The 12,691-nt window shown below is 37.7% G+C and overlaps 1 protein-coding gene across 4 annotated transcripts; it reads left to right on the forward strand.

Annotated features, from left to right (window-relative positions):
- Positions 1-254: 254 nt before the first annotated feature.
- On the forward strand, positions 255-9,226 carry dnaja3b (DnaJ heat shock protein family (Hsp40) member A3b). Of its 4 annotated transcripts, none has more exons than XM_081384725.1 (12): positions 255-488; positions 1,269-1,402; positions 1,484-1,567; positions 2,948-3,148; positions 3,229-3,381; positions 3,463-3,610; positions 3,686-3,750; positions 4,883-5,011; positions 5,088-5,203; positions 5,286-5,383; positions 5,484-5,635; positions 8,631-9,226. In XM_081384725.1, the coding sequence occupies exons 1-11, from the start codon at positions 287-289 to the stop codon at positions 5,588-5,590; spliced, it is 1,437 nt and encodes a 478-aa protein (XP_081240851.1). In that variant the 5' UTR covers positions 255-286; the 3' UTR covers positions 5,591-5,635; positions 8,631-9,226. The 4 variants fall into 4 exon arrangements, 3 of the variants coding, with proteins under 3 accessions (XP_081240851.1, XP_081240853.1, XP_081240852.1); XR_014031563.1 differs by having other exon boundaries at positions 258-488; positions 5,488-5,635; positions 8,631-8,807; XM_081384727.1 differs by lacking the exon at positions 5,484-5,635 and having other exon boundaries at positions 258-488; positions 5,286-5,429; positions 8,631-9,110.
- Positions 9,227-12,691: the final 3,465 nt, after the last annotated feature.

Genomic DNA, 12,691 nt, shown 5'->3' on the forward strand with positions numbered 1-12,691 from the left:
TTGATCACGTTGACGCCTTAGAAAATTGCATATCAAATAATATTATGATACAGTAGGCTTAATATAGTGTTATTAACTTATAGAAATAGCTTGTATTACCTATCGTATACACCACTGCTATCAAATTGCATACAAAAAAAGCTCTTCTAAAACATGAAACAGTCGTCTTCATCTCCCCAAACTGTGTTCACACCGCTCCATCTAGTGGTGAAGAGCCGCACAGCACTTTTAAATGAAACACCACGCGCATGCGCAGTACACAGCCGGCCCATAGAGCGATGTAAACATGGCAGCCTCCAGTGCTAGCTGTACTACACGTTGGCTGTCAGGCGGTTTACCTGGACTTCGCAGCACCTGTGCACTTTTAAAGTCCGCTAGACACAGAGACATCGCGGCTTTGAGGATATGTTGGACGCGTAGTCATGTGACGGGGGGTCATTTAAGCTGCTGGAGGCGCAGAGGATGTGTGACATTGAAGGGGGTACCAGGTGAGCTGCTTATGTGATCAAAGTTGTTGCGTTAGTGGAACAAGCTTATTTAGAATAAATATATCAGGTCTAACATATCACACTTTTGTGGACGTATTTGTCCATTTATGTGTAGTATTAGAGAAGTTGAAAGAGATGATGCAACTGACTGACATAATTGCCAATATGAGTAAAGTGACAATATACAAAATAATATAGTTATAATAATAGTTATATAATTAGCTATATAATTATATAATAATAGTTATTATCACTAACTTTAAAGTGTGGTATCTTGGATTTAAGATTGAATGTGTGATATTATATACAACAGTTCACTAAAAAAGTTGTTACATTTTAGGTAGATATAGAAAATGTCCACTTACTTTGTCTGTTTTTGCACCACCAAATAAATTATTTCCAAACAAACTCATGGCTGGATAAACAAAAGTTTGCTTGTTTCCGAGCAGCATACAGCAGAATTAGTGTTTTTGGTGAGTGAAGGACGAGAAGTTTTGTTCCTGAATGCTTCAGTCGCTGAATTCGGAACCGCATACGAGCAGTGAATGATTCAATGATTCACTCATAATACACTTGTCGCCACCTACTGGCATGGTTATGTAAACTGCAGAAAGAACGGCTGAGAAATCCCCACTGACTGACATTTCATTACTCCATACATTGAAAGAGATGACGATATGACACTTCTTCAATAAAATGATGGAAATGTCTTTTTTTATCTAATTCATAAAATAATTAATGGTCTTATATTATTGTTGAGTCTGTGTTTGTGTTCTTCAGAGTGGAGGAGTCACAGTGTATTCAGCTCTCATTTCTTCCACACTACTTCTGTGTGCCATCAGCAGGATTTCTATGACGTTTTGGGGGTTCCTCGGACTGCCACTCAGAAAGACATTAAGAAAGCCTACTACCAGGTTTGACAACCCATATGACAATAGATTCATATTTTTGAAGGATGGTTCACATGGGGGTTTAACATGGGCATTTTCACTCAGTTGGCCAAGAAATACCACCCAGACACCAACCCAGATGACCCTGAAGCTAAGGAGAAGTTTGCCAAGCTGGCAGAAGCCTATGAGGTGAGGAAAGTGTAATGTTAATTTTTTCCTCTAAATGTCTTGCATTACATTATTATTTGGGTGAAAAATACAAAATTATTTTTTGCATAAAGAAAAAAAAAGGCTATTTTTAGTACCATCATTTTTTTCCATTGTGACAGTGTTTAATGACAATTATTGAGCACATTCCCTCCACCCAAATCTCATTAATATAATGTAAAGATATAATTTAAATATGACATTTTAAAGGATTTTACATAGGCTTTATGCGTAAAGTAATGTCATATTTATCTTTATAGTCAATGTTTACGCTACCAGTTTAGATGGGTATGATTTTGTAATGTTTTTGAAAGATTCTTTGATGCATATCATGTTTAAAAAATAAAATGTATTGAAAAATGTTATATATATACAGTACCAGTCAAAAGTTTGGAAACATTACTATTTTTTATGTTTTTGAAAGAAGTCTCTTATGCTCATCAAGCCTGCAGTTAAAAAAAAAAAACAGTAATATTATGAAATATTATTACAATTTAAAATAATGGTTCTCTTTTTTAATATACTTTAAAATGTAATTTATTTTTGTGATGCAAAGCTGAATTTTCATCAGCAAGTACTCCAGTCTTTGGTGTCTTATGATCCTTCAGAAATCATTCTAATATGCTGATTTATGATCAATGTTGGAAACAGTTGTGCTGCTTAATATTTTTTTTTATAACCTGAGATACTTTTTTCAGGATTATTTGATGAATAAAAATCTTTTGTAACAATATACACTACCGTTCAAAAGTTTGGGAAAAATAACTTTTTTTTTTAAAAGAAATTAGTACTTTAATTCAACAAGGATGCGTTAAATTGATAAAAGGTGATGGTAACGATTTATATTGTTAGAAATGTTTTTATTTTGAATAAATGCTGTTTTTATGAATAAATGCTGTTAACGTTTTACTCATCAATGAATCCTGAAAAAAGTATTCCAAAAAAATATATTAAACAGCACAACTGTTTCCATCATTGATAATAACTGAGTATCAAATCATCATATTAGAATGATTTCTGAAGGATCATAAGACACCAAAGACTGGAGTACTTGCTGATGAAAATTCAGCTTTGCATCACAAAAATAAATTACATTTTAAAATATATTAAAAAAGAGAACCATTATTTTAAATTGTAATAATATTTCATAATATTACTGTTTTTTTTTTTTTTTTAACTGCAGGCTTGATGAGCATAAGAGACTTCTTTCAAAAACATAAAAAATAGTAATGTTTCCAAACTTTTGACTGGTACTGTATATATTGGGGGTGAAATATATACAAGTATGACCCAGGTTCCTTTTTTTTTTTTGAAATTCATCAGGATCTTTAATTAGGTGTGTTTGCCGTTCTGTGTGTATAGACCCTCAGTGATGAGCTGAAGAGGAAGCAGTATGACACGTACGGTTCTGCCGGTCCCAGCGCGAGTGGGGCGGGACAGCAGCAGTACTGGAGAGGCGGGGCCACTGTGGACCCAGAAGAGCTGTTCAGGAAGATCTTTGGAGAATTTACGGGGGGGCGTGGCTTCGGAGACATCAACTCCATGTTTGATCAGGCACCTGAAGTGAGACACACAGTGACGACTGTCCCTCATTTGTGTTCCTCTTTAAATTCCCACCACCTGAACCCTCTCTCTCTCCATAGTTTGTGATGGAGCTGACGTTCACGCAGGCTGCCAAGGGCGTGAATAAGGAGATAACGGTCAACATAGATGATGCCTGTCCACGCTGTGACGGAAAAGGTCATGAGCCGGGAACTAAAGTTTCACATTGTCACTATTGCAATGGCACAGGCATGGTGAGGACGCCATAGAAACCGTATTAGCAACCATATTTATTTTCCTTACATTTTTTTGAAATAATTGACTCTTTTGTGCAGGAGTCTATTAGCACGGGCCCGTTTATGATGCGCTCAACGTGTAGGCGGTGTGGTGGGCGGGGCTCTATCATCATCACCCCTTGCGTTTTGTGCCGGGCAACTGGACAAACCAAACAGAAACAGACCGTCATGGTTCCTGTGCCTGCAGGTGTGCTGCATTGTGTACAGAACCAACTGTGGTGAACGTATGAGGTACTGACTGTCTTGTGTGGATGTGTTTTAGGTATAGAAGACGGACAGACAGTTAAGGTGCCGGTCGGGAAGAAATACATTTATATCACGTTCAAGGTGAGTTGAATGGCATTCACAAAAAGCCGTGTAAATACAGTTTATAGCCTATATATTTACTCTATGAACATGGAAAACAGCGATAGATGGACTGACGCACTTCTCGACATTTACGCTAAGGAGGGAATCCAACGCGACTTTGAAGGAACCAAGCGAAACATGATTATGTATTTCTGCGCAGTTTGTGACATTTGGCATCAACCAGTTTTTTTAAACACTATGTTTGTAGTTCTGAACCGAATCCTTCAAAGCGCGATGGGTTGTGGGCAATATTAGGTGTTATAGTGAGCACTGATCCACACTTCGAAAAATCTAAACAGAAAAAGCATACTCTTTTCAACATACTATGCTTCGGGACACACTTATTCTAATCTCTCATACTATTTAGGATGGATAGTATATGTACTTTGGGGTGTAGGGTTGGTTGGCTAGTTCCTATAATTACCCGGTGACAGCGAAAGCCCCTGTCCAAAGTGTCAGGACTTTTCATTTTGAACTGTATGCGTATCATTTTATGAATTTAAAACCTAACAAACTTATGTTTTTCTCGTGATATCATTAAAATATATATTTTTTGTTTGTTTTATATATCAGGTTATCTTAGTTTATCTTAAATGTTACTAAATATGTCAATTATTGTAAAAATGATCATATTCAGGCCCCAAAAAGTATATGATCATTTTTACAATAATTGACATATTTAGTCTTATTACAGATTTTTCTTGTGTCTACTATTATATACATTTATTTAACTTTACTATCCCTTTTAAAAACTCATTTTAATGTAATCTTCATAAATTATACATTCTCTACTGTTATTTTTCTTTTAGTAACTCTAATTTATGAAGAAAACAAATGAAATAATTCCTGTTTATTTCATTTGCTATTGCTATGTTTATTTAATTCTGTTTTATTTCATTTTATACTTTATATATTTTAGTTTTTTCTACTGTTATTTTACATTTACTATCCCTTTTGTAACCGTTCTAAAATTAATGTTATTCTTCTGATTTATTAATTAATTTGCTAATTGTTGTTGTTAATTTCTCATTTTCCTATGCTCTTACCGTTTTCTCTCTCATTTTATTCCAAGCAATTTGCAAGTGTGTGTATCTCACTTCCCGTGTTGCAGGTCCAGAGGAGTCCAGTGTTTCGTCGTGATGGGGCCGATATCCACTCTGATGTGATGATTTCAGTAGCGCAGGCGATTCTAGGGGGAACAGCCAGAGCTCAGGGCCTGTACAGCTCTATCGACATTGCGGTTAGAAAATAAAAAAACACAGAGTGGAATTCGACACTGTATTTTATGACTAAAAGAGGAAATGTGTTTCTTGCAGATTCCTCCAGGCATTCAAACAGACCATAAGATCAAACTGTCTGGAAAAGGCATCCCACGCTTGAATAGCTTTGGCTATGGAGACCATTATGTATATATCAAAATCAAAATTCCTAAGTAAGAGACTTTCACAGACACGCACGCCTATATGAACTTCCAGTTTGTGTTTGTCTAATAAATCTCAATGGATCATCTACAGGAAACTGACACATAAGCAGAGAACGTTGCTTTTAAGTTATGCAGAGGATGAGATGGATGTGGAGGGAGCTGTTACTGGAGTAACCAGACCAGCCACCGGTAGATCAGCAAACACCTCCATACACAAAGACAAGAAGAATGCAAAGTACACTTACCTCAAACTTAAGCTTTTTTGATAAATGTTTGTGTGTTTATTCAGGTAGTTCTCAAGCCGGACAGACCTCAGAATCAGGGCAGAGCAGAGAGGAAGAGCCAGAGAAAGAGGAAGGGGGATTTTTCTCTAAACTGAAGAAGATGTTTACCTGAAGATCATGGAAGGAAGCAGTCTTGTGATGTTTTAGTGTAGACTTGGTGTGTATGAGCAGTATATTCGATATTTAAAGCCACTATAGCAGGGGTGTCAAACTCATTTTGGTCTGGGGGCCGCATACAGCTTAATCTGATCTCAAGGGGGCCAGACCAGTAAACTCATAGCAAAATTACATAGAACTAACAATAAGTCCACTATTTTTCTTTGTATTAGAGCAAAGAAGAAGAAGTAAATTATAAAAATCTTTATATTAAATGAATTGTCCTTTTACAAAATATATTATGAACAACCTAATTAGTATGTGCAATTTCAACAACACTATTACTCAGTTTAACATTTATTTAAGTGCATTACGCATAAAAACTGATCACAGTTATTGTACAATGTCGCAAAACATTTAGTCACAGTTTTGTGGAACTTAAAAACACTGTCCTGCATGTTAACATAAATCAAACATCAAAATATAGAAATTATTTAAAACCCATTTTCAAATTCTGGGAAGCAATTCTGAACACATGAATTGACTCCACACACTTAAAATCTTAAGTGGCAGCTGTTTTAAAAAGAAAATCTTTGTAAAATTTGCAAATTTATACAAAAGTACAGTATGTAAGTTTTTTTAAAACAGAGGGTTTTTTTTTAAAGTAAACATATTTACTTTATCAATTTGCCCCTGAAACTTGGCATCTTTTAGCCTGCACAAGTGCATCAATATCAGGCATCATGTCCTGAGTAGCAGCCAATTTTAGAATCTCATTTAAGTGCTTATGTGTGAGCTTTGAGCGCAGCTTCGTTTTATTAATGTTCATTACTGAGAAAACTTGCTCACAAAGGTAGGTGGTCCCAAACATGCACAACATTTTTGCAGCCAGTGCAGTTAATTTAGGATAGCCTGGCAGGAGATACTGATAAAATGTGTCCAAGCCCACAGAGGCAAATTTGTCCTTCAATTCTACATCACACTGCAAATCAATTATTTCAAGTTGCATGTCAACGGGCACATCAGAAGCTCTGACTGTGAATGGTGAGCGAAAAATTGCGAATTCTGTCTCGAGTTCGCTAAAGACCTGAAATCGTTTCTCAAACTCCCTCAGCAACCCTGAAATCTTGTCTTTGTACTGTCTCACGTCAGGATTAACGCTTGCTGCGCACACATCTCTTAGACAGGGAAAATGAGCAGGGTCACCGCTTGCCATCTGCGTCTCCCATAATGTGAGCTTTAACTTGAATGCACGTATGCTGTCATAATACTGTGTAACAATTTTTTTGCGTCCTTGCAACATTTTGTTCAGATTATTCAAGTGCTCTGTAATATCAACCATAAATGCAAGGTCCTGCAGCCATAGTGGGCACTGTAATTCCTTAACAGGTTTACCTTTTCCCTCCATGAAATGTCCGATTTCCCCACGTAGATCAAAGAAGCGCTTCAGCACAGCACCTCTGCTTAACCATCTTACTTCAGTGTGGTATGGCAGACCATGGGTAATGTTACAGTCACTGAGAAGGCTGTCAAACTGACGATGATTGAGACCTCTGGCTCGGATGAAATTAACAGTTCGGACAACCACCTCCATGACGTGATCCATTTTTAACGACTTGCAGCATAATGCCTCCTGATGCAAAATGCAATGAAATGTCCAAAAATCACCCCCTCCATTTGCGGCTTGTACTTTCTCTCTGAACTTTGTCACAACACCTGCCTTTCTCCCGATCATTGACGGCGCACCATCAGTAGCCAGGCTTACGGCGCGGGACCAGTCCGCCCCGACTCTGTCCAGCGCTCCAACGACGGAGCGGAAAATGTCCTCAGCTGTTGTGGTGTCGGTCATAGGCACCAACTCAAGAAACTCCTCTGTGACAGTCAAAGTCTCGTCAACTCCACGAATGAATATGGCCAGTTGAGCGACATCCGTAATATCAGTACTCTCGTCAATTGCAACAGAAAATGCTAGAAATGACTCCACTTTGTGTTTCAGTTGGCTGTCCAAATCTGCCGATAGTTCCGAAATCCTGTCTGCCACGGTATTTCTCGTCAAGCTAATATTGGCAAAAGCTTGTCGCTTCTCAGGACACACAATTTCGGCAGCCTTCAGCATGCAATTTTTAACGAACTCCCCCTCACAGTACGGCTTTGATGCTAATGCGATTTCGCTAGCAATTAGATAGCTGGCTTTCACTGCAGCATCACTGACCTCTCGGCTCCGGGTGAAAACAGATTGCTGTTTCCTCAGACCCACCAACATTTCATTTACCTTCTGTCTTCTCAGTTCTCCGTGCAAGCTGTTGTATTTTTCGCCATGGTGAGTTTCTTAGTGGCGCCGAATATTATATTCCTTAAGCACCGAAACTTGCTGCGTGCACACCAGGCACACGGGTTTCCCATTCACCTCCGTGAACATATAGGAAGAGGTCCATTTTTCTTGAAAAATCCGACACTCTGTGTCCACTTTTCTCTTTTTTTTAGACAAAGACATTTCGCTGATGAGGGTGCCAGGGCCAATATAAAAGCGGGTAAACTGATAGAACAAAACGCAACTCGGACCCTGAAGCTCAGAGCTGATGGCGCGCGCGCCTGTAAAATGTGACGACGTAAGAGCGTCGGGGCGGCGCCCGCGCCATCAGCCAATGAATCGGCGCACCCAGAGGGCGTCCCCGCTACGCAGCGTTCAGTGAACCTATGAAAGAGAACTGATAGAACCAAACGCCACTCAGACCCTGAAGCTCAGTGCTGCCATCTGCTGTTTGTTCCGCCGAAAATGAAAATTATTTTTTTCATATTGCAGATTTATCCCCCGGGCCGTACCGAACCCCCTGGCGGGCCGGTTTCGGCCCGCGGGCCGTATGTTTGACACCCCTGCACTATAGAGTCCAAAAGTGGGCCACTAAAACATAAACCGTGCCTTACTAGTTTTGAGAATAGATGAACATTTTAATTTTCAGTCAGTGTCTTTTAAACCATCACAGTGGTTGATGCATCAGTCAAGTTAACAATGATTATTACCAGTACAATTTTTTTTCTTTTTTTTTTTTATTCAGGTAAACAATCTCGTATTTCTATTCTACTTGAAGGCCAAAGACAAGAAGTGTGAAAGGAGCACAAGAATGAAGCGCTTTTACCCAGTAGAGGACATCTCTAATCACTTGTCGTGTCACATTTGCTCATACAGATTAATTACAGTAGAGGCAATATCAGATTCTTTGAAATTAAAGATTAAAAAAAAAAAAAACATAACTCCACCAATCTCTCTGTGCTAAATGTGTGCTGTTTGGTGTGTGTTGTTGTTTTTTAAGGGGAATGTCTGATTAAATTAAGTCACAAGATATCTGTCTTGTTATACACTAACAAACAGAACTGTAATAAAATGAAGTAATACAGTTAACACTAATAAGGTATGAAAGGCTATATTTTATTGTTAAAATAGTTGAGACTATAGAGCATTTCTTGGCTGGTCACAGCAACCCTTCAGCTGTGACTACATTATAAATAAAATTGTATTCTTTGAATATTTACTTCTCAGTTGAATGCGTTTTACTCTGTAAACAGAATATAACCGATGTCTCCTAAAATTACTATTTATTTAATCAGAATATTTTGTTGAAATAAATTTCGCTGAAAAGGCAATCTATTACTCAAAGAAAATTGTTATTTATTAATTTTAAAAAATCGAAAAATAATTGGCGCCAAAAAGATGTGCTGCTCGAGCTCTCTCTGACAGGATCAATATCAGACGATGCTTCGTAAGTACTGACAGTATATCTCTCCCTATAGCTATGTACATTACAAAAAAACTTAATTTAGTTTAAAAAGGCTTTGGCATACATATTAAAAATGCACAAAATACTTTTTACCTCATTTTAACCGTGAAACAAGCGCTCTCACTGGCACCGTCTTTCCTCTCCACTAGGTGGAGGCCTTGCTTTGATGATTAAAGACTGCATTTCTGAGAGGTGAGTGAACGGGAAAGTATCCGTATAAATGTAAAAATTAGTTAAGCACTGGAACATCATATGTGACATTAAACTTAAATCCCCTAGTGAGGTGTCTTACTAGCTCTATTCTGCATTAATATCTCAGTCTGTCCCTATTAGAGTCTGAATCTCCAGTGCTTTCATGGATGTTGATTTCCTCCATGTTTTTTTGTTATTCAGCGTGTCACTTGTGGCTTCTACTTCAGCGCATTGTGAACAATAATAACAATATGGAGACTTCAGTGTATCTTCTGGGCTTATCTGTCTATAAAAACTATCCTAATAGAATGTCCACAGTCTGGACAAACAAAACTATAAAATGTAGCTACACAAAGTGACTTTGAACCATATTGGCGTCAAGCCATGATTTGTTCTTTTTACTGGGAGACAGTCCCTGGATTTTGAGGATGAGGAGTAAGTGGAGTCTGGAGTTGTATAAATGCAAGTCAAACTGGTCTCCAAAACAGCAGGACCATCACAGCAACGTCAATGTACAGGGACTCGTAAGTACAGACACTAGCTCCACATACCCAACTGACACTCCAATACACAGTAGCTTTGCCCAGAGGAAGCCCAGAAAGAGACTGCGTATGGAGGAATGTCAATCCGTAGTTGTGTTTGTTCTCTGCTGCTCCTTGGATACTCAAAGTATCACTCGTCACAGTGTCTTTACAAAGCCGAAGAAATGTGAACTACAAAAGTAAATAATGTACGGCACACTAGGCTAACTGACATTAAAGCAAAACCCTTAAATTCTTAAGTCAATAGGCAGCTATACTGAATGAATGGGTAATGTATAAACCTGTAGGTTGTAGTATGTAGGTCATTCTCTGCACAGACATTCTAGCACAGACAAAATGGTTTAAAGACACTTACACACTGCTGCTTGTATACGCCTCAGGAGCTGTAGGATTACATAGACGGGTCAAAAAAGGGTGAAGTCCATAGAGAGAAATATGAGCAAACAATATAATTAAGCCTAGTAGTAACGCAGTAATATGTTGTATAAATTACTGTTCATGATCCCTTAAAATGCACTTTATGGTCAGTTGAGTGTAGAAGTTAAAAAAATTGTGTCAAAATAAGTAATATATTTTTAAATTACATATTTTAACAACCTTTATTAATACATGTGAAAGTACACAAATTTTTTAAAAATATATTTTTAAAGAAAACTTTAAAAAAAACATGAATTCATTTACATATCATTAAGAATATTTTTGTTACTTCATAACCTTTCGAACCCTGCTATGACATAAAATGGTTAAATTATATAAAGAAAAGTTTAACTATAATATAATTTTATATAATTAAAAAAATATATTTTAACAAAACTTTTTCTAATAAATACTATTACTATTATGACAAAAATGAATTTTTCTTTTCAATTTTCTTTTTTTTTTTTTACTTTTTTTTTCATTAAGATATATCAGGACAGTTGTATCACCCTGACATTTTTTAAATTAATGCTTTCCAAAATATCTTTAATTAGCCTAATTCATTAATTAAAACCAGCTTGTCATAGAAAAGCTGGATTTAAGTCATTTTTATAAATGAATTGCTTGTATTTTTTGGATAAATTAATAGACAGGATGAAAAATGAGCATTGTATCACTGACTCGGTTCACATGGCAGCATCAAATGTGCAGCTGTTGAGCGTACTAACAGAAAATACATTTTTTAACAATCAAGAAGCAAGTTCTTCATCAAATGCATTATGCAGGTTTCCAGTAAAATGTTACCACATACTGTTCAAACCTTTTCACTTCATGCAGTTTCTGGTTGGGTATTTGATAGTTTGAGGTGCTTCCATTGAGATGGAAAAACGTATTGAAGTGGACGTTCAGACTGTGGTTGGCGGCTCTCTTCTGGTAGGGCAGTAAAGGGGAAAAGGGCTCCTTTGTGTGGCTGACTGAGGAACATAAAGTACAGTAGTGAGCTCTGATTACTTTTAATGTGTGTGTGTGTGTGTGTGTGTGTGTGTGTGTGTGTGTGTGTGTGTAATGTGAAGTGGGTGGAGGGCAATAGAGTGGTTCTTCCTGGGCCAGCGCCCTGTGTAGCACTGCTCTCTGTACACACACTTCTCTGCACTGATATATATCTCTCCCCTGCTTAATGGCAGGCTTTCCACAGGAACTGCAAAGCTCTGATCAAGGCAACAAATTACTAGATTGCCACCATTCCCACTGACAGACCATGGGGGGGGGTGTGGTAGTGGTAGTAAAAAAAATGTTCCAGACCCAAGACGAAATTCAAACCTCAAACCATCAAGAAGTAAAGCTTGTAAAAGCATATTAAAGAAGTACAGTGGCCCTTGTAAGTAAAAGTAAAGTACTTGGACACTTTTGCATTCTTAAAAATGTAATTTTATTAGATTAAATGATTTAAAGGCACACTATGTAATTCTTCGCCACTAGAGGTCGCTTATTCAAAACAAAGGTGTGACTTGATGCCTTGAATTCGCTAAATCATGGGAGTTGTTGTCTTCACCTCTACAGCCGGTGGAGAATGCAACGGAACTTGGGCAGAAATCATATTCATGGATGACCGGTAATGTATTAAAGATTTATTAGCGTTACGAAAGCCGCTGGAGTGGAACAAGCCGCTGGAGCGATTGCTAATGAGAGACGAGCGCGACGTGGCTCGAGAGCTGTGGAGCTTTAATTATGCCTTAGGCGCCCTTTCCGCTTCTTCCGGTCATGAGTATGTGGGGTCTGTTTTATCATATTGGATACTCTGTGCGTTCGCTCGGCGGCTACTGTATGAGACACTTGTTGCTCACTGCAGTGAGCTAGACCGAAATTAGGCATGGTAAAAATGGTACTCGCGGTAAATCAAGAAAACAGGATTTAAACAAAAACACTAACTGTGTTGAGCTGTATAACAATGATTAGTTTTCTGTCAATGAATGTATCCAAACAGTTGCTCACCTGTCTAATAAAACGGGTATGATGTCATTGATAGGCGACGCACGGACACGAATGCTTGTAAAACTGCTTGTTTCTCTGGATTTAAACATTCTTAGAAACATTTGGGATAACGTAAGTACATATATCAACAAAATATTGTTCAAGTGGTTTTTGGACATTTTGATCCAAAAATCTTACATAGTTTAGTTTACCTTTAAG

The sequence above is a fragment of the Scardinius erythrophthalmus genome (assembly GCF_964197995.2).
Source record: "Scardinius erythrophthalmus genome assembly, chromosome: 14".
Classification (NCBI taxonomy): Eukaryota; Metazoa; Chordata; class Actinopteri; order Cypriniformes; family Leuciscidae; genus Scardinius; species Scardinius erythrophthalmus.

Excerpts from the sequence above, each read along its gene's own strand:
- dnaja3b (XM_081384725.1), top strand. The coding sequence starts at position 287 with ATGGCAGCCTCCAGTGCTAGCTGTACTACACGTTGGCTGTCAGGCGGT. Across the intron at positions 489-1,268 it reads GACATTGAAGGGGGTACCAG|AGTGGAGGAGTCACAGTGTA; the intron begins GTGAGCTGCTTA and ends TGTGTTCTTCAG. Across the intron at positions 3,611-3,685 it reads CATGGTTCCTGTGCCTGCAG|GTATAGAAGACGGACAGACA; the intron begins GTGTGCTGCATT and ends GATGTGTTTTAG.